At 43.0% G+C, this 22,861-nt stretch overlaps 1 protein-coding gene across 2 annotated transcripts in view; it reads left to right on the top strand.

Moving 5' to 3' along the window:
- Positions 1-22,861, top strand: part of pus7l (pseudouridine synthase 7 like) — a 28,753-nt gene that overhangs the window by 3,667 nt on the left and 2,225 nt on the right. For both annotated transcript variants that reach the window (XM_048548351.2, XM_048548350.1), the window contains exons 4-7: positions 9,927-10,125; positions 12,146-12,244; positions 14,745-14,826; positions 15,646-15,926. In XM_048548351.2, the coding sequence (XP_048404308.1) occupies positions 9,927-10,125; positions 12,146-12,244; positions 14,745-14,826; positions 15,646-15,926 (661 nt within the window). The remainder of the gene's footprint in view (positions 1-9,926; positions 10,126-12,145; positions 12,245-14,744; positions 14,827-15,645; positions 15,927-22,861) is intronic.

Here is a 22,861-nt window from a genome sequence, read left to right as displayed (position 1 = left end):
TGTACCCATCAGGACATATTGCAAGAATACCAGTTCAAAGGGAAAGGTAGCACTTACACTCCATGAGAGGAGAATGTTGATTGGTTAGCGAATGGATTCTGATTTGTAGAGGTGTTGCCATGCAGAATGCACCAGTTGTTACTGTGTGAAGGTTAACTGCCAGGCCTTGAAATTTTAAACTGGACAGGTTGAATCAATTAGTTGAGGCATTGCTATGCAAATGAACCAACGAATGGCTATCACCTGTTTTGCTGAGGTGAAACATGTGGATTTCTAGATATTTTGTAAGCAATATGCATGTAGGTGTTACTGTGCACCTCTGGTGCAGGTGGGATTTGAACCTAGGTCCCAAGTCCAGAGCTGGGGACACTACCACCACACCACAAGGACCCATTGCACTGGATTTATAGTTTCTTTCTATGTGTATTAATATATGTAGCTTCCAGATATGCAAGTGCACTATATTGCTAGACTGACTGACAACCCTAACTTGGTTATCAGTGTAATTATAGAATCCCTCTGGTGTGGAAGCAGGCCATTGGGCCCAACAAGTCCACACTGACTTTCTGAAGAGCATCCTACCCTATCCCTGTCTTTCCCATGGCTAATTCATCTCGCCTGCAAAACCCTGGGATCTATAGACAATTTAGCATAGCCAATCCACCTAACCTACACATCTTTGGACTGTGGGAGAAAACAGGAGGAAGCCTATGCAGACACTCCACACAGACAGTCACCCAAGGATGGAATTGAAGCTGGGTCTCTGCCCCTTTTGAGGGCGCAGTGCTAGCCACTGAGTCACTGTGCCACCTTTTTTAAAGTCAGGACTATCCAGCAAATGCTGTCCAGCAAAGTGCCCTAATGAGTGTGGGATGAAAAGACTCAACATAGTGTCTGTTTTAGAAAATGCTGAATGTTTGTATGGGACTGAAATTACATATTGGCCAGAACAAGTAAGGACAACGGGAATTCAGTCACTGTCATCTCCCACCCTATCGAAATAAGCTATTGCATAACTCTGCTGTCTGTTTCGAGACTTGGGCCAAGACCAGCTCACCCATTACCCCTCTGCTTACTGCCCTGCACCAGCTCCTAGTCCACTAATGACTTTGTTTCAAACTTTTCAAATCCATTCATGCCTTCACATTTCCCTTTCTCTCTATTGCCCTGATTTCCAACTTGGCTTTTTGTATCCCTCATTTCACCACCCTACAATTAGCAGCCATATTATCAGTAGCTAGCCTCTAAGCTCTAAAAATTCCTGCCACAAGTTGTTCTATCCTCGCTAACTCTCTCACTTCGGCTTCGGTTGCCTGCCTAATTCATTGGCTCAGGGTCAATTTTTGCCAGGTTTCCCTTCAGTTAAATGGTTTGTAACAAGCTACTAGATAAACGGACACTCCACTGAAGGGCCTTAGTGACTTCAATCTGTCAGATTTAAAGCAAACTGCTCCATATTGTTGTTTTCTTATCAGCACTTCTGATTGGTCGTGGGCTAGTTTAGGGATGACCGTTGTACATGTGTCATTTTCTACTGGTTTGAAACAGCCGTTGTAATCTTACTTGCCTCTTGGTCATCCTGCTACATCTGTCCATGTCAGCAGCAGTTAAGCTGTGATGAAAAATGCCATCAGATCTTCCCCACCCCGATCAGAAGCAGATTCCTAGGAAATACGGTGCAGACCATATAAAGAAACATTGAAGTGTATCTACATTTGGTTACTTTCAGTTCCAAGGATTGGGTTTTATATTTAAATTTAAATAAAGATTGGAGCGACTGGGCTTGAGTACTCCTGAGTTTAGAAGGATGAGAGGGGACCTGATTGAGACGCATAAGATTATTAAGGGATTGGACACCCTGGAGGCAGGAAGTATGTTTCCGCTGATGGGTGAATCCAGAACCAGACGTTTACACAACTGTGTTTATCTTATTAAGTCCCAGGCCTGCTGCTTGTTGTAGTAAGGTCAGCAGCTGTTCAAAGGTATTTTTGCTGTTGTAGACACTTGGAAAAAAATTCAGTGATTGTATTTCTAAAGCATTATGCATTCACTGTTTTGTACAGACTGAGACAATAGACAATAGGTGCAGGAGTAGGCCATTCGGCCCTTCGAGCCAGCACCACCATTCATTATGATCCTGGCTGATCATCCTCAATCAGTATCCTGTTCCTGCCTTATCCCCATAACCCTTGATTCCAATATCTTTAAGAGCTCTATCCATCTCTTTCTTGAAAGTATCCAGAGAGTTGGCCTCCACTGCCTTCTGGGGCAGAGCATTCCATATATCCTCCACTCTCTGGGTGAAGAAGTTTTTCCTCAACTCTGTTCTAAATGGCCTACCTCTTATTTTTAAACTGTGTCCTCTGGTTCTGGACTCACCCATCAGCGGAAACATACTTCCTGCCTCCAGGGTGTCCAATCCCTTAATAATCTTATACGTCTCAATCAGGTCCCCTCTCATCCTTCTAAACTCAGGAGTACTCAAGCCCAGTCGCTCCAATCTTTCAACATATGATAGTCCCGCCATTCCGGGAATTGACCTTGTGAACCTACACTGCACTCCCTCAATAGCCAGAATGTCCTTCCTCAAATTTGGAGACCAAAACTGCACACAGTACTCCAGGTGCAGTCTCACCAGGGCCCTGTACAGCTGCAGAAGGACCTCTTTGCTCCTATACTCAATTCCTCTTGTTATGAAGGCCAGCATGCCATTAGCTTTCTTCACTACCTGCTGTACCTGCATGCTTGCTTTCATTGGCTGATGTACAAGGACACCTAGATCTCGTTGTACTTCCCCTTTACCTAACTTTGCTCCATTTAGATAATAATCTGCCTTCCTGTTCTTGCCACCAAAGTGTATAACCACACATTTATCCACATTAAACTGCATCTGCCATGCATCCGTCCACTCACCTAGCCTGTCCAAGTCACCCTGTATTCTCATAACATCTTCCTCACGTTTCACCCTGCCACCCAGCTTTGTGTCATCAGCAAATTTGCTAATATTACTTTTAATGCCTTCATCTATATCATTAATGTATATTGTAAACAGCTGTGGTCCCAGCACCCAACCTTGTGGTACCCCACTGGTCACTGCCTGCCACTCCAAAAGGGACCCGTTTATCACTACTCTTTGCTTCCTGTCAGCCAGCCAATTTTCAAGCCAAGCCAGTATTTTGCCCCCAGTACCATGTCCCTAATTTTGCTCACCAAACTCCTATGCGAGACTTTATCAAAGGCTTTCTAAAAGTCTAGGTACACTACATCCACTGGCTCTCCCTTGTCCATCTTCATAGTTACATCCTCAAAAAATTCCAGAAGATTAGTCAAGCACGATAGCCCCTTCATAAATCCATGCTGAGTCTGACCTATCCTGTTAAAGTTATCCAAATGAGTTATAATTTCATCCTTTATAATTGACTCCAGCGTCTTTCCCACCACAGACATCAGGCTAACCAGTCGATAATTCCCTGTTTTCTCTGTCCCTCCTTTCTTGAAAAGTGGGACAACATTAGCCACCTTCCAATATGCAGGAACTGATCCTGAATCTATAGAACATTGGAAAATGATTACCAATGTGTCCACGGTTTCTAGAGCCACCTCCTTAAGTACCCTGGGATGCAGAGCATCAAGTCCCGGGGACTTATCAGCCTTCAGACCTAACAGTCTATCCAACACCATTTCCTGCCTAATATAAATTCCCTTCAGTTCATCCATTACCCTAGGTCCTTCAGCCACGACTGCATCTGGGAGATTGCTTGTGTCTTCCCTAGTGAAGACAGATCCAAAGTACCTATTCAACTCATCTGCCATTTCCTTGTTCCCCATAATAAATTCACCCGTTTCTGACTTCAAGGACCCAATTTTAGTCTTAACCATTTGTTTTCTTTTCACATACCTAAAAAAGCTTTTACTATCCTCCTTTATATTTTTGGCCAGTTTTCCTTCATAGCTCATTTTTTCTCTGTGTATTGCCTTTTTCGTTATCCGCTCCTGCTCTTTAAAAGCTTCCCAGTCCTCCAGCTTCCCACTCATCTTTGCTATGTTATACTTCTCTTTTATCTTTATACAGTCCTTAACTTCCCTCATCAGCCACGGCCGCCCCTGCCTCCCCTTAGGATCTTTCTTCCTCTTTGGTATGAACTGATCCTGTACCTTCTGCATTATATCCAGAAATACCTGCCATTGTTGTTCCACTGCCATTCCTGATACTGTATTGTACCACTGAACTTTGGCCAGCTCCTCCCTCATAGCTCCATAGTTCCCTTTATTCAACTGCAATACTGGCACATCCGATTCTCCCTTCTCCCTCTCAAACTGCAGATTAAAACTTATCATATTATGGTCACTACCTCCTAATGGCTCCTTTACTTTGAGGTCCCTGATCAAATCCGGTTCATTGCACAACACCAGATCTAGAATTGCCTCCTCCCTGGTAGGCTCCAGTACAAGCTGTTCTAAGAATCCATCTTGGAGGCACTCCACAAACTCCCTTTCTTGGGGTCCAGTACCATCCTGATTCTCCCAGTCTACCTGCATGTTGAAATCCCCCATAACAACTGTAGTAATACCTTTGCAACAGGCCAATTTCAGCTCCTGATTTAACTTTTACACCGTACATCCTGCTTACTGTTTGGGGGCCTGTAGATAACTCCCATTAGGGTCTTTCTACCCTTAGAACTTCTCAGCTCTATCCATACTGGCTCTACATCTCCTGATTCTGTGTCCCCCCTCGCAAGGGACTGAATATCATTCCTCACCAACAGGGCCACCCCACCGCCTCTGCCCCTCAGTCTGTCCTTTTGATAGCACGTATAGCCTTGAATATTCATTTCCCAGGCCCTGTCCACTTGAAGCCACGTCTCAGTTAGCCCCTTGTTCCAGTATGGTATTTTTTTAATGTCTGGTTTTGGTTCGGTTTGATGGAGCTAACTGGACAGTGTATTTGCTGGTAAGACAGGGATAATGTGAGGAGAATGAGAGTGATATTGAAGTCTCAACAAAGCATACAGAAAAAGAAGAGATTTGTCTTTCCAAAGGTTACATGTATCATTTTTGGGATAAAACCTTGGTCAGGACAGGGAGGGGAGACCCCTGTTGGTTGTTTTAAGAAGAGAGCGAGGTAGAAGATAGGAAACTGTAGGCCAATTAGCCTGACCTCAGTCATTGGTACAATTTTAGAGTCCATTATTCAGCATGGGATTGCGGAGTACTTTGATGTGCATGATACAATAAGGCAGAGTCAGCACAGTTTAGTCAAGGAGAGGTCATGCCCGACAAATCTGTTAGAATTCTTTAAGGAGGTAATGAGTAAGTTAGACAAAGGAGAGCCAATGGACACGATCTATTTGGATTTCCAGAAGGTCTTTGACAAGGTGCCGTACAGGAGGCTGCTAAATAAGAGCGCATAGTTTTAGGGGCAAAGCAGAGGCATGGATTGATGATTGGCAAACTGGCAGGGGCCATGATTGGGGATAAAGAAGCCTTTTTCAGGATGGCAGCCACTGAGTACTGGAGTTCTGCAGGGGTCAGTGTTCGAATGACAATTATTCACATTATACGTTATCGATCTGGATGAAGGAACCGAGGGTATTGTTGCTCAGTTTGCAGATGACACAGAGATAGTTTGGAGGGACAGGTAGTATTGAGGAAACAAGGAAGTTGCAAAAGGACTTGGACAGGCTAGGAGGGTGGGCAAAAAAGTGGCAGATGGAATACAGTATGGGAATGTGTGAGATTATGTACTTTGGCAGGAAGAATAGAGGCAAAGACTATTTTCTAAATGGGAAAAGGTGTTGGAAATCTGAAGCACAAAGGGACTTGGGAATCCAAGTTCAGGATTTTCTTAACATGCAGGTTCAGTTGGCAGTTGGGAAGGCAAATGCAATGTGAGCAATCATTTCAAGAGGGCTAGAATACAAAAGCAGGGATGTATTGCTGAGACTGTATAAGACTCTGTTAAACACCACATTTGGAATATTGTGAGCAGTTTTGGGTCCTGTAACTGAGGAATGATGTGGTGCCATTGGAGGGAGTCCAGAAGAGGTTTACAAGAGCAACCTTGGGGATGAAGGACTTGTCCTATGAGGAACAATTGAGGATCTGGGTCTGTACTCGGAGTTTGGCAAGATGAGGGGGGGTCCCGCTAATGTTTACAGAATACTGAGAGGCCTGGAAAGAGCGGAATTGGAAGTGATGATTCCACTAGTTGGAGAGACTAGGACCACCATAGCACAGCCTCTGAGTGAAAGGATGACCCTTTAGAACTGAGATGAGGAAGAATTTCTTCAGCCAGAGGATATGAATCTATGGAATTCACTACCACAGAGCACTGTCGAGGGCAACTCTCTGGGTGTATTTAAGATAGGTCCTTGATTAGTAAAGGGATCAAGAGTTATGGGGAGAAGGCAACAGAATGGGTTTGAGAAACATGTCAGCTATGATTGAATGGTGGACCAGACTTGATGGGCTGAATGGCTTAATTCGCTTCCTATATCTTAGTTTTATGGTTGGCCAGACACCAGGGACCAACCTTAACTGGCCACGATGGACTCATTTGCCGTCCGAACAGGAAAGCCGCCGTTCACCTTCCTAGTTGGTAGCATAGCGGTATGGCGAACTGAGCTTACCTTGAAGAACTCTCTCCTTCTCAGCCTCTCTCCACCCTCCCCCGCCGCCCCATCCTGCCCACCCCCCTGCCTGAGGCACAGTGACCCTCAGGTTAAACCACCAACCTCTCTAGAGGAGGAGCAGCCTTATAGTATTGTAGGACAATGGTAACCAGGAGGACAATGGACATTACATTGCTCTGTCACCCCATCCCTAGTGAACCTTTCCTTTCCATTTTAAAAACTCACTCATTGACCTCTCAGCCAAAAGTCCTGGCAAGCAATGTTCTTCATTTTGTTACTTCATGTTTTTTTTTCATTTAAAAATCCAGTAATTTTTAAATCCAAGAAAATGTCACAAATAAATTCCATTGGGAATTCAGGAGAACTTGGGAGAAATATCATTATGCATGATGTAGAACTTGCCACCATAGTTGAAGTGAAGCATGAATTCCTTGAAGGGGGAGGTTGATAAACATTGGAAATTAACAAAATCCAGAAACATTGGGACGAGAATTGGCACAACAAGTGAAGGAAGCATGGCAACAAACTAACAAAGAGCATAGTCAAGGAAATAGATGTGAAACAATGTTGAGTTCACGGAGGATTAGGGCTGGAAGAGTTTACAGAGACACTGAGGGATGCAGCCATGGACTATCTGAGGCTCAGGATCCTCGTGAGTTGGACAAAATATGTATCATTAAGTAACTTAATAACCTCTACTCATTCATCACTAGTGGGTGAAAAATATAGCCTACCTATATTAAATGCCCAAAATAATTGTTTTTATTTCTGTCTTTTGCAAGAATTTCCTGCACTGATGAGTCATGTCTTGTGTCTCTTCCAAATCCTTTGATAAAAGCAAAATGCTGGCAATCTGAAACAAACACAAAGAATGCTGGAGAACCTGAGCAGAACTGTGGAGAGAGCGAGAGACAGAGTTAAAGTTTTGAGTCCATTATGACTCTTTTTCAGAATGCTCTTTGAAATGTTAACTCAGTTGCTCCACAGATACTGCCAGACTGGCAAAGCAATTTTTATCTTTAGTTACACTCACTGGACTTATAAAAAGTTACATATGATTATATTGATGTTGGGAAAAAAGAAAAGCATATGTCATTATACTGGCATTGAATGAGGTGAGTTCCAGCAACCCCACCCCCAGTCTCCATTATAGTAGGGTATTGGTGTACATAGAGAATTGTCAATGTGCAGTTAATTGGTAAACAGCAAGCGGTGATAGAAGGTTTCTTTTTCAGGCAGGTACATAGTCCCATAGAGATCAGTGCTGGGGCTACAACTGTTTATAACATATATTTGGGGAGGATTGGATGAAGGAACCAAATGTGCTGAAATCAGATTTGCAGCTGACACAAAAATGGGTGGAAGTACAGGTTGAGAGCAGGATAAAAACAGCTTACAGGTATTGAGTGGTTAATTAAGTGACCAAAAAAGATGCTAAATGGAATTACATGTGGGAAGATGTGAAATTGTTAATTTTGGAAGGGAGAACAATAGAGCAAAGAATTATTTAACTGGAAAACAAAACTGTAGAAAGCTGCAATTAAACAAAACTTGGGATTACTTGTACATGAAACACAGAAAGTTAGCGCACAGGTTCAGTAGGTAATCAGGAAAGTTAATGGAATGTTGGCCCTTATTTCATAGGGGTTGGAGTATAAAAGTAAGGAAATCTCACTGAGGCATTCCACTCCCGCACATCCCAGATGTCCAAGTTCTTCAAGGGCCGCAACTTTCCCCCCACAGTGGTCGAGAACGCCCTTGACCGCGTCTCCCGCATTTCCCGCAACACGTCCCTCACACCCCGCCCCCGCCACAACCGCCCAAAGAGGATCCCCCTCGTTCTCACAAACCACCCCACCAACCTCCGGATACAACGCATCATCCTCCGACACTTCCGCCATCTACAATCCGACCCCATCACCCAAGACATTCTTCCATTCCCACCCTTGTCTGCTTTCCGGAGAGACCACTCTCTCCGTGACTCCCTTGTTTGCTCCACACTGCCCTCCAACCCCACCACACCCGGCACCTTCCCCTGCAACCACAGGAAATGCTACACTTGCCCCCACACCTCCTCCCTCACCCCTATCCCAGGCCCCAAGATGACTTTCCATATTAAGCAGAGGTTCACCTGCACATCTGCCAATGTGGTATACTGCGTCCACTGTACCCGGTGCGGCTTCCTCTACATTGGGGAAACCAAGCGGAGGCTTGGGGACCGCTTTGCAGAACACCTCCGCTCAGTTCGCAACAAACAACTGCACCTCCCAGTCGCAAACCATTTCCACTCCCCCTCCCATTCTCTAGATGACATGTCCATCATGGGCCTCCTGCAGTGCCACAATGATGCCACCCGAAGGTTGCAGGAACAGCAACTCATATTCCGCCTGGGAAACCTGCAGCCTAATGGTATCAATGTGGACTTCACCAGTTTCAAAATCTCCCCTTCCCCTACTGCATCCCTAAACCAGCCCAGTTCGTCCCCTCCCCCCACTACACCACACAACCAGCCCAGCTCTTCCCCCCCACCCACTGCATCCCAAAACCAGTCCAACCTGTCTCTGCCTCCCTAACCGGTTCTTCCTCTCACCCATCCCTTCCCCCCACCCCAAGCCGCACCTCCATCTCCCTACTAACCTCATCCCACTTCCTTGACCTGTCCGTCTTCCCTGGACTGACCTATCCCCTCCCTACCTCCTCACCTATACTCTCCTCTCTACCTATCTTCTTTTCTCTCCATCTTTGGTCCGCTTCCCCCTCTCTCCCTATTTATTCCAGAACCCTCTCCCCATCCCCCTCTTGGGTTTAGGCCCGAAACGTCAGCTTTTGTGCTCCTGACATGATGCTTGGTCTGCTGTGTTCATCCAGCTTCGCACTTTATTGTCTCTAACTGTCTCCAGGTTTCTGTCACAAATAGAAGTGCAAATCATGAGAAGCTAGGATGATGATAGTTAGGGTGTCTGCAATACTCTCATCTCCCTTTAGACATCTGGGATAGGACCATTTGGTGTTGGCAGAGCCTTGGGTCTCATGAGGCTGCAACAAACAATGTTGTTACATTGGTACATATCTTTGTTTCCTTTCCTTCCCTTCCTCATAGCATTGAGCGCTCTATATCTTTTCACATGTTTGTTGTCAAATAATAAATAACTCTATATCAAAAATTACTAATTTAACTTGTGACACTCAGAACTTTTACTTGCATTTTAGTTTGGACCAGTAGGTTGTGAGGGAATAGAATTAAATGCTTGTGTTTAGAGCTGATCAGCTGTACCAATTTGTTTATCCATCAAGGTTAAAAGCAAAGCAACTGTCAATCCAGAGCCAAGGGCTGAAAGTGTATAACCTGCGTCGTGTAACTGAGCACCTACGGATTGGCCAGCTGAAAGGAAACCATTTCAGCATCATCATCAGACATGTCAGCAAGCACCAGGAAGATGATCCTAACACGAGTCTTACTGATCAAGTGTTTGAAGCAATTGAGAATGTCAAGGTGAAGACTCTTTACAGTGTTGTTGCATCATAAACCAAGTTTGACCAATCGATTGTTTTCGGAGGAGGAAATGGAGAGTAACATCCTGTAGCACACATCCCAACATTGGGTAGCATATTAACGTTCAAGTATTGATAATGCTGTTATTTTTGACTTTCCTTCTGCATGTGGAGCCAATCTTCTATTACAGGTGGTGCAATATACCTTCACTGTCATCTTCAGTCAGTTCGAGTTGCCGGCAAAGTGTTGAGTTTACCTGTTATAGCCATCAATGTCTGTGCAAGGCTGCAAAGAATGAACCGGTCTGTTGATGGTCTGGAAACTGCATTCGGACTGTACTTGCGTGTTGCTGAAAGGAAACACAAAGTGGAAGCTTTTTGTTTTGCCCTCATCAGGAGAAGGGAGCAAAAAAACCAGATCTGGAAAAACTAACAACAATTTATTTCGTGTCAGAAGTGGGTATTGATTGGTTGGGCCGTCATTGGATGGTGATGTAGCTATAACAGTTAACTCATTCTTGGATCTCAAACCAGGCAGGTAGATTCTGATTCATCAGGGTTGTGTTGCCTTGGAAACGCAACAGTAAACGGTAGACTTTGGGACCCAGTTTGATTTACTTTGAAAAATGTGTAGTGTATATAAGAATTTTATTTGTCACCATAAAACAAGGTATTCAGTATTATTACATGTAGCTTCTAGTATGTACTGTTGCATCACATTGGTAAAAGGGAACAAACAATTTCAAATGCTGGCAATCTGAAACTAAAACTGAAATTGCTGGGGAAACGCAGCAGGGAAGAAAGCACAATTAACGATTCGAGTTCAGTGACTCCTCATCAGTTCTGCTCAGTTTCGCCAGCACTGCCCATTTTTGTTGAATTACTTGGGATCAGGGAGACTCTCAATCTCTGCTGCATTTCCATGACAACACTTTGACAAATCAGAGTCAATGTGTCTGACCTGGGAGCTAAGATTAACAGTTAACTGTTCCCGCTGCATCTCCATGCTCAAACATTTAGCATCCATTTCTCATGCTGGATAAATTGGTGTCTCTTTGCCAAGTCAATTTTCTGGCTTCCAAGTTCTGATGAATGCAAAACAAAAGCATTAACTTTGTCTCACCTTTTAACAACATTTAAGTTCTCTACTGCCAAACAATCAGTTATCATAGATAGAATCATAGAATGCCTACAGCATGGAAACAGGCTATTCAGCCCATCGAGTCCACACCGACCCTCTGAAAAGCATCCTGCCCAGATCCATACTCCTACCTATCCCTGTAACCCTGTGATTCCCATGGCTAATGCACCTAGTCTGCACATCTATTGATACAATGGGCAACTTAGCATGGCCAATCCACCTAACCTGCTGGACTGTGGGAGGAAACCAGAGCACCCCGAGGTAACCCACACAGACATGGGGAGAATGTGCAGACTCCAGACAGACAGTCACCTGAGGCTGGAGTCAAGCCCAGGTCCCTGGTACTGTGAGGCAGCAGTACTAACCACTGAGTCACTGATACTGTCGTTGGCACATCCTCTAATTATAAATAATATAGCAGTGGCATTGTTCTCCCTGGTCAGCTGTTAGCTCTGAATAAACTACAGTATCTGTTTTTGAGTGTTCTGTTTCCCAGGGATCAGTTGTGGTTGTGACATTATAAACTACAGATGATTATTACTGCAGTCTATGCTTCTCTGAGACAGACATAATCACACTTCAATTAGGTGGTGCAATGCCCATTAGCATCTTCTGGAACATAAATTACAGGGAAGTAAGCATCCATGGCCCTATTATCTTCAGAGAAAGTTGATACTAGATCTTTATGCCTGGCTAATTTAAATTTTTTGGCGTGGACACTCAACAGTGACCATTTATTCTTCAATTATATGGCAGGATATTAAATGTAAAATTTTTGCCTTTGTACTGTTAGTGTTGCATTAGTGCCTAGAGCATCATTTTTTTAAAGTCTGCACTGCTTTTCTGGCCAAAAATGTACATTTGGTTCTTTTGAGCACAGGAGAAAGGATTTGTGAACTACTATGGACCTCAGCGATTCGGCCTAGGACAGAATGTTCAGGCAGATCAAGTTGGTTTAGCTCTTCTCGAGGGAAAATTGGTAAGGCCCCTTTCCTTGTTAAATGTTTAATCATTTGTATGTGTATGTAGGTCAGGAGCGAATATTGCTGAGTGCATTCCTGCAAATGTCAGACTTTGCACCTGCTGTGCAGATTGTGGTTCTCACAAGGGCTCTCAGCTTGAGACTTTATGCTTCAACATCTCCTTGTTGTGTCACCATAGGTGTGCAGCTAGTCTGGAACTGAATTTAACTTGTGAATGGTGAATGACAGTGAATGGCATCATGGGATCAGGTGAAATTTTATCAGTGACTCTGCAGAATCAAGAATGGAATATTCATGAGGTCATTGGTTTATTGCCAAAAGTTGGCATGGTTAAAAATGCAGTTAAAATGATGCATTTAAGGGTAAGGTGGATGAACACATGCAGGACAAGGCGAAGGAGGGTTATGCAGATATGATTGAATGGGCACTCATGTGATGTGCAGCCACAAGTAAACAACTGTGGAATAAATGGCATGCTTCTGTGCTGGAAATGCTGCTTTAAAAAAGACAATGCATTTTCTGCATGGACAGTGTCTGCTGCAAATATATTTTAACTTCAAACACGAGTGATTTATGTAGATATTGAAAAACACGATGAAGTGGATTAATCAAAGACGAATGCTGGCAGCATTTAGATCCAGAATTCCTTAAATTCAGAGATTGATGAACTCATTTCTCCAATGTTGCATTAAACATTTGTTCTATCATTCAAAAATCACCACATGTTCTATTCTTCATCTGCCTGTCGTAAAAGGACAGGAAATGCTGGACATAATGCCTGCCCTGCAGTCTATCTGTGAAGAAAAACCAGCGTTAATGTTTGACCTTCCATCAGAATTGAGAAAAGTTAGAACTGTTTCAGAGATACTGTTTCAGGAACTGCAGATGCTGGAGGATCTGAGATAACAGGGTGTGGAGCTGGATGAACACAGCAGGCCAAGCAGCATCAGAGGAGCGGAAAAGCTGGCGTTTCTGGCCTAGACCCTTCTTCAGAACAAGTTCTGATTTTCTGAAAAAAATTTCTGAAGAAGGATCTAGGTCCGAGACGTCAGCCTTCCTGCTCCTCTGATGCTGCTGGGCCTGCTGTGTTCATCCAGCTCTACACCTTGTTATATCAAAGTTAGAAATGTAATAGGTTTCTAAATTTCTTCAGTTCTGATACCTGATGATTTCTTTTAGATTTCCAGTACTTACGTTATTTTGCTTTTGTTATTTGGGAATGAATACCACTTCAGTGGAGCTAATGTTTGGTTAATGTCAACAGACCTCTGTGTCAGTGGAAAATGATGCACTTGCCTTATAGCGCACTGACTGTTGGATTGAGAAGCTGTTGGTTGGCACGAATCTGAAGGAAAGGTTAATTATACTTGGCTTTTGTGAGTCAAGGACACCCCACACAGAGCTTCACAAACCATGAAGTACTGCAGTCACTGTGCCAATGTAGGCAAACATAGCAGCTAGTTGGAACAGATGGTTCTGTTGGGAATGAGATACTAAAAAATCATTTTGTTTAAATGATGATGCTTGAGGTACAAACTTTCAGTTAGATTCTGGGAAAAACTCCCTTGCTGTTCTTAGAGTTGTGCTGTGGGATCTTCTATATCTTTTTGAGAGGGCAAATAAAATTTCTGTTTAATATCTACAATGTGGATAATTCACTCTTACAGCAAAATTTTCTTCTTCCCTGTGTTTTTTTTGAAAAGAAGAAATGGCCCGTGATTTTTCTGTCCCCTCCACGGTACAGCAGACTCAGTCGGCTGATTGGCCTGCGTGTGCTCCCGTGTATGAAGCCTGCAACCTGTTTGTGTACATATTGTCAATTAGATGGTCATAAAATCAATTTAGGACAAGGCTGCTCATAATTGGGTTAGTTTAAAGTCCCCTAACATTAGTGGTGTTTGCCAAGACTCTATTAAACATTACCTGGATACTGCTTTGGGCATGTTAAGGGCCACGTGAGCCTTTGGGGTAATTTATCCTTTATGAAAGCTGAACACCTATAAACTCAATTGATTATTTGCCTGATTCTGCCCATATCAAATCTATAGCAAGACCAGGTTCTCTTCACCCGTCACACCTATGCTTGAGGACCTACATTGGCTCTCGGTGTAGCAACAATTCAATTTTAAATTTCCCAGTTTTGTCTCAAAATCCCTCTCCGGCCTCCACAGTTGCCTTGAGCCCTTGGACGTTGTACAATCTGTGCTCCTGCAACTCCCCTCTTGCACATCTGCGACTTCCATTTCTCTACTGCACCTTCAGCTGTCCAAACACCAAGCTCTGAAACTTCCAATATACCTCATCACCTCTACCTTCCTGTCTTCTTCAAATGTTCCTTTAAACTCTTAGTTCAAGTGTTTGGCGATCTGCCCTAATACCTTGTTTAGCTCACATCGTCTTATAGTCCTGAGTAACATGCAAATGCTAATTCTATTGTTGCAAGAGTGGTGAATTATAAAATTCCTGACAGATCTTTTGCATATGTATTCTACTTAGGTGGAGGCTGTGCATTTAGTCTTTACACCTGAAGAAGGAGATGACCCTGTCAATCAGGCCAAAAGACATTTTATTCAGACTGGTAAGGTTCAGTTTCCACGATCAGAATTCTTTTTTAATTGTAACCGGCTGTCATTAACAAACAGTTTGATATTAAATATGAGATAGCGTGGAGCTGGAGGAACACAGCAGGCCAGGCAGCATCAGATGCTGCCTGGCCTGTTATGTTCCTCTAGCTCCAAACTCCAGCATCGGCAGTTCTTACTATTGTTGATATTAAATATATTTTGTATGGAACCTTGCGGATTAGTAGAGGCCATTCAGCCCACTGTGCTTATCTTAGCCCTTAGTAAGAACATCTATTTAGACCTATTCTGTTTTACCGTATTCCTGCAAATACTTCTCTTTCAAACATACTTTTAATGTTATCATTGAATCTGCTGTCAATTCCTTTTTCAGCAATGCAGTCCAGATCACCATCTCACTGCATTTAATGAAACCTTCAAACCATTGGTTCTTTGTGTCAGTTACATTTAATGTCCTCTGGTTATGGATCCAAACATGATAGATTGTTATTTCTGAGTAAAAACTTGGATTGAATTAGCATCAAATCTGCAGAGTCAAAGCATGGATTACTTTTTGTAATTATGGCTGTCCATAGTTTGTGTTTGCAAAATGCAATGCAAAGGCTCAGAGACTTTAATTCCAAAACAGTCTTGGCTTCCTGTTTACCTTCAGTCAGCTGACACTGTCTTGGAAGTTAGCACAGCGGTTCCCCAGGGGTATGCCAATCTTTCTAGGGATTTCTCATGCAAAGGTTTAAACACCACTGGACTGTGCACTGTCACTGTGCCACTGTAAGATCTTCAATGTCATATCAATACTGTTTTCTCTTCTTCAGGGGATGCCAAAGGGACACTTGCTTTGATGCCAGAGTACAAAACGAGGGAGCGTATGATGTTGCGTGCATTAAACCGCTATGGCAACAATCGGGAGGGTTGTGCCCGGGCATGGCTTAGTTTGCCACATTCCATGCGTGTACTTTATATCCACTCGTATTGCAGTAAGGTCTGGAATAAAGCTGCATCTTTTCGCTTGAAAACTTACAACCTGAAAGTTGTAGAGGGAGACTTGGTTGCCTGTGATAATCTCGAGTGGGATCCATCGAATCAGAATAGTTCTGTAAGTTTTAAAATTGATTCTGTTTTCAAATTAGTGCAGTACTTTTATTTCAATAATTTCCTGTTGTTTGCTGCACTTTAGCACAGTTACATTGCAGGAGATATTGAAGAAACCACACGCCACGTTAATCAAATTTTCCTTTTCTGTGTTATATAAAAATGATTTCCAGTGAGCATTACTGTCAGCCTTTCCCCATTATCTGCGCTGCATTTATTTCCATCATGTACCAATTCAGAAAATATTCTAATCTTCAGTGTGAGAAGTGGCAGATTCTCTCCCTAGCAGTGAAAACAAACATATTGCGAAACAAATCAATTTGCTTTTTCAAATTTCTTTGGCACTTTAGACAAGCCAGAAAACAAAAGTGTTCGAATCTGACCATTACTGTAGTGCACTGAGCTGGATTGGATGTGGTGATATGAACTAAATGTGGCATGTTTGCAGATTGCCTGCTACGTCAGCAGTCTGATTATCCTAAGGCCTGTGTCTAGATATATAAAGATGAACTGGAATAGAATGGACATTGGTTGCTGATGTTGGGTTTTCTGATCGATATTCATCTGCAGTGCCTCCTAACAACAGAAAAGGGTCAACCATGACCAAAAACAGAAGTTGCTGGAAGCTCAGCATCTGTCATTAAAAACTCAGAGTTAACATTTTGGGCCGAGTGACCCTTCCTCACTGGACCTGAAGCGTTAACTCTGTGTTTTGTCCTTCACAGGTGCTGCCAGACCTGTGCCGAACTTCCTGCAATTTCTGTTTTTGTTCCTGACTTACAGCATCCGCAGTTTTTTTCCAGTTTTTAGCTCAGCCATGACACTGGATTCTGGTGCTCCCTGAGGAGAGGCGTTAGGACTTTGCCCGGTTACAATGAGCCTTTGTGGGTTCCTCATCTAGTTTTGAACCCATCATAACCAAAGCCAGCGTATTCAGATCAAGATGATTACATCCACTTCAACAAGCACATCAAGAAACTGCACACTGACCTGCAGCTGCCATTGGAAAGCATCAACACTGTTATTTCCTGAGGAGGTGGGGGATTATCAATCATTCCTAATACAAGCAACATTTCCTATGGAACTAATTTTGGCCGTGCTTCCTCCTCATATATTTAATGTTAGTCCTATTGTTGCCATGCCCCACTGATCAAGGATAACCATTACTTGATATAGTTATCAAGTACTAACTATAATCAACCTCAAGGGGTATTATCACTAGACTGTTAATCCAGAGACCTAGGAGATGTTCTGGGGACCCAGGTTCGTATCCTGCCACTGCAGATGGTGGAATTTGAATTCAATAAATGTCTGCAATTAACAGTCTCAAACTAACCATGAAACCATTGTTGATTGTCAGAAAACCCCATCTGAGTCACTAATGACCTTTCACTAAGGAAACTGCTGCGCTTGCCTCGCCTGGCCGTGTGACTCCAGACCCTTCATGTGGTCGTGGGAGGGACGAGACTGGCAATTTAACATTCTGGGGGAAAAGGTGCTTTAGGAATGATGGGCGTGTTGGGGGGAATGGTGCGCAGAAGTGGAGATGGTGTTGCATTATTAGTTAGGTATGCAGTTTCTGCAGAAGAGGGGAGTGTTTTCTTGCAGAGTGGTCAGTTGAGACTTTGGGGGTAGAACTTAGGAAGAAATAAGGGGAAGTGACACTGTCCAGAGTGTATTATAGGCCCTAAGTCACAACTGTAATGTAAATGATGTTACAATAATAATAGGTCAATTATGTTAGGGGAATTTAAACTACCCCAATATTAATTGGGATAATTTTAGTCTAATGAGTTTAGAGGGGACAGTTTTTTGAAATCTATACAGGAGAGCTATTTGTGTCAACATTGTAGATAGTCCTACAAGCGATAGTGCGGTGCTGGACCTAATTCTGGAGAATGAATCCAGACAAGTGTTTGAGGTGTCAGTGGGGAGCACTTTAGAGATAGTGACCGCAACACCGTATGTTTTAATTTTGGAATGGAAAAGGAGAAAGAGGGTCTCTCAGAAAAGGGCTTTGGATTGGAGTAAGGGAGAATTTATTAAAATAAGGCAGGATCTGGTCAAAGTAGACTGGGAACAGGTACTTGGTGACTTTACAGCAGAACACTGGGAGCTGTTAAAAAAAGGTTCTGGAGGAATACAGGCCCAACATGTTCCCTTTTAAGGTAAAATGTAGCAGAACCCTGGATGTGTAGGTATATTGGTGACTGGATCAAGAAGAGAAGAGGGGTGCTTAACAGATATGAAGGAAGCAAAACACAGGGACCCTGGAGGAGTATAAGGAGTAAGGAGGGGAAATCAAGAAAGCAATTAGGAGAGCAGAGAGAGTTGTTTTTTTTGTATTTTGTACTTATATTTTTTACAAGTACGTCAAGAGGAAGAAAATAACCAGAGGAAGAATAAGGCCAGTTGGGGACCAAGGGGACAATCTGTGCGTGAAGCCAGAGGGCATTGGGACAGTGTTAAATGAATACTTCACATTTGTTTTTACTTGGGGAAAGGAAGGTGCGAGAAGATAGACTTTTGCTGTTCTTAAGCAGATTGATACAAGAAGCGTGGTGGTTTCGGAACTTTTGGCAGATTTAAAAGTGTACAGATCCCCAAGTTCAGACGAGTTGTATCCCAGATTGCTGTGGAAGGTGACGGATAAACTTATAGGAACCCTAACCCAAACTTTTTTAAATGTCTCTGGCCATGGGAGGAGGTGAGGTGTCAGAGGACTGGAGGACAGTTAATATGGTTCCAGTGAGCCTAACATCCATGGTAGGGAAACTATTGGAGAAAATTCTGAAGGAGAGAACCTCCACTTGGACAGGCAAGGTTTGTTCAAGGATATTTGGTGTGGCTTCATCAGCAGGAGGTCACGCCAAACAAGAAAGTGACCAAATATTTGGGTAAGGCAGTCGATATAATTTATACGGATTTCAGCAAGACCTTTAACAAGGTCCCACGTGGGAGATGGATAAAGAAGATAAAAGCTCATGGGATCCAGCATAACTTGGCAACTTGGAACCAAAATTGGCTTAGTAGACAAGAGATGGAGGGTGGTGGTAGAAGGCTGTTCATGTGACTGGAGGCCTGTGTGCGGTGCTGGGTCTAATATTGTTTGTGAAATTCATAAACCATGTCGGAGAGAATGTGCGGTAGGGATGATAGGTAAATTTGCGATGATGCAAAGATTGGCCAGACGGTTTACAGGAAGGTGCTAGGTTGTAGGATGATCTAAACAGACTGGTCAGATGGGCAGATCAGTGGCAGACGAAACTTAATCCTGAGAAGTGAGAGGTGATTCATTTGTGAAGTAACAAGACAAGGGAGTATTCAGTGAGTGGCAGGACACTAGGAAGTTCAGAGGAACAGAGGGATCTTGTGGTGCTTGTCCACTGATTGCTGAAGGCAGCAAGACAGGGTTAATCTGGCAGTTAAGGCAGCATATGGGACATGTACTTTTATCAGTCATGCTGTAGGTTATAAGTGTAGGAAGTTAATGTTGGAACTGTACAGAACTTTGGTTAGGCCACAGCTGGAGTACTTTGTGCAGCTCTGATCACCGCACTGTCGGAAGGATGTGACTGTGCTGGAGGGAGTGCAGAGGAAATTCATCGGGATGTTGACTGGGATAGGGCACCTCAGCGATGGAGGGAGGCAGGATCCGCTCGGGTTGTTTTCTTTAGAGCAGAGCAGGTTGAAGGGGTCCTGATAGAGGTGTATAGGATTATGACAGGCATGGACAGGGTGGATGGAAAGCAGCTGTTCCCCTTTATCAAAAGGTCAGTAGGAAGACAGCATATATTTAAAGTGAAATGAGATTTAGAGGGGATTTGAGGAAAGTTTTTTTTCACGTACAGGGTTGTGAGGGTCTGGGATATACTGCCTGGAAAGGTAGTTGAGGATCGAAACTTTGCTATCTTTAAAAAAGCACTTGGATGAGCATTTGAAGTGTCATAACATTCAAGGCAATGGGCCTAATGTGAGAAAGTGGGATGAGGGTCGATAGCAATATATTTTTGGTAGTACACACTCGATGGGCCGAAGGACCTGTTCTGTACTGTAAAATTTAATGATTCTGCCTGCTGTCTGGGCAATAAATGCTAGCCTAGCCAGCAACACCCATATCAAATGAACAAATGAAGAAAAACATCACCTGTCTCCACTGCTTGCTTTAGCTTTTTGGCTGCCTTTGATGCTTCCTAACCGCAAATGCTTCTCTGGCCAGCTTTCTACCTTCTGAGATCTTGAGCTCACCCTCAATTTTGCTTGTATTTTAACCCACGTCATGCCTTGCTCACCCCTAGTTCCTCTGCTCCCATTGGCTAGTAGGGCTCGTCTCACAATTCTTAACCTCATGTTTAATCCCCTTTACAACTTTTTCTATCTTTCTTCAGCTTTACGGACATCAAGGAACTCTCTGTCCCTTGAATACTGGCTTTTTTCCTGTATCTGTATATCCATCAGCCATTGATGACACTAACCTCAGCCATCCGTACGAACTGCCCTTTCTAAATATCTCTACCTCAGCTCTCTGTTGCCTCCCTCAAGACCTTGTGGAACCTTCCTCCTTAAACCAAGCTTTTTGTCATTCTATCCTGTTTTGAAAATTCGCTCATAGGACACAGGCATTGCCAGTTGGCCACATTTATTGCCTGCCCTCATTGCCCTTGAGATGGTGTTGGTGAACTGTGTCCTTTTTATTAATTCATGGGTTGTGGGTGCCACTGGGTCAGCATTTATTGCCTCTGCTTGATTAAGAGTCATCCACATTGCCGTGTGTCTGAGTCTGGGCCGGACCAGGTAAGAATGGTTGTTTCCTCCCCTAAAGGTCATTAATGAACTAGATGGGTTTTTCCTGATAATCGTTTCACGGCCATCATTAGGGATAGGTTTGAATCCTGCCATGGTCTATGTCCCCAGAACATTACCTGGGTCTCTGGATTAATAATCTAGTGATAACACCACTAGGCTATGGCCTCCCCTTGAAATTCTTGAACCTGCTGCGGTCCATGTTTCAAATTAAAGGACAGAAACCCAGATTGCAAGTAGCTGCAAATCCAGCCAATGGGCAGAATCATCCTAATATCCATCTCCCTTTGCTCAGAGCCAGTTTTTAATTCAAATCTTGCTATCCTGTTGTGAAGTACCTCAGGACATTTAATTAATTTCCAGGCACTATGTAAATGCAAGTTGTTATTGAATCAGCTGTGGATTAAATTGTTGGATTAGTTTAAGTGGTTCTGTTGGAAATGTCTTCTAAACTCTGTATTACAGTGTCACTAACCCTTCACCCTATGTGAGAGAGTTTCTGCATGGGTGCTGCCAGTATTTACAAGCAATGCAAATAATTACTCACATCCAGCTTAAATCTTAAGGGACAAGTGAATTGTTGACTGTAACTGTGGGATTTCCCAAAACGTACTCACAATATCTCCTGCCATGTCTAAGCAGGAAGTCTGCCTCGGTATTTCTTTGCTCTGAAACAGTAATAGGAGAATGATGCAAGCAAGCATTAATTGCACATACACTGAGAGCCTTGTCTACATTATTGAACAGCAGTCCCACTGCTTCTTTCAGTTTGTGAGGTAAAATACTGCAAGTAACAAATGCTGGCTGACACGAGACTGCAATAGAAGAATTCAGAATTCATTGGGTTTCGTTTGTAAATCAAATGCTACCAGACTTAGCAATGACAATTGTTACCTTCCTGTGTCATTTTTGATGGGACCAGATCAATGCAAACGATTCTGTGGCAATGTCCAAAGAAGAGGAGGAGATTTCTCCTTAAATTCCAGCCAGCGACAATCCTTCAACATTGTAATCGTGTTATTAATTATCGATTCACCAATTTGTGGCATAGAGTGACAGAGTCATACAGCATGGAGACAGAGCCTTTGGTCGAATCAGTCCATGCCGATTGTAATCCCAAACCTTTCCTATTCACGTACTCATTTAAATGTTTTTTAAGTGTAGTAATTCTACCTACATGCACCACTATCTCTGGAAGTTCGTTCCACATGTGTACCACTCTGTGTAAAAATGAAAAGCCTCTCTTGTATTTTTTAAGTCTTTCTTCTCTCAACTTGAAAATATGCCCCTGGTCTTTAAATCCCCTATCCATGGGCAAATACACATGCCATACCACTTACCTATACCCCTCATGGTTTTATAAACCTCTATAAGGTCACCTGTCAACATTCCAGTGATAAAAGTCCCAGCCTGCCTAGTCTCTCCTTATAACTCAAACCCTCCAGTCCTGGTAACATCCTGGTGAATCTCTTCTGGATCCTGTTCTTAATAATATACTGCCCATAACAGGGCGACCAGAACTGGCATCTTGACACCAAGTGAATTAAGGGATATGGGGTTTTTCAGCATCATGGAATTGCTGTAGAAAATCTTCCATGTTTTATATTAAATGGCAGATCTAGCTCAAGGGAACTACCCTTGCTTTTGTTTCTTATATTCCTGCTGTCCACAAATTAGCCACTTCATTTCCTATACCGCAACATTGCAGACACCTTGTAAATTGTCTGTGAAAGGCTTTGGAATGTGTGTTCTTGTGAAAAGCATTTTATAGATGCAACTTAAATTAACCCTTGTGACATGCACACTTGTTTTGGAAGATGAAAAGCATACTGCTTGTATGTTTATGGGGTTTGAAGTATTTTTGCATTTATTGGAATCTACTTATAATGATATATTTTTAGGATTTGATTTGTAGTGAAGAGTTATTGTGACACTTCTAACTGAAGAGAGCATTGATCCTGTTGCCGCAAATGTATCAAATAAATATCTGTGCAGTTTTCCATTATACAATGCCTGTAAATAGCCCTTAAGATCTCTCGAGTGACAGTAAAACTGCAGGATGAATTTATACTTTGGAAAATATTCATGTTAACTTTGCTGTAGGATCAAAAATCATTTTTTGGTGGAGTGTGCACT

This window comes from Stegostoma tigrinum, chromosome 18 (assembly GCF_030684315.1).
Source record: "Stegostoma tigrinum isolate sSteTig4 chromosome 18, sSteTig4.hap1, whole genome shotgun sequence".
NCBI lineage: Eukaryota > Metazoa > Chordata > Chondrichthyes > Orectolobiformes > Stegostomatidae > Stegostoma > Stegostoma tigrinum.
The sequence above is the reverse complement of the archived record's forward strand: the minus strand, read 5'-3'. Positions and strand labels throughout refer to the sequence as shown.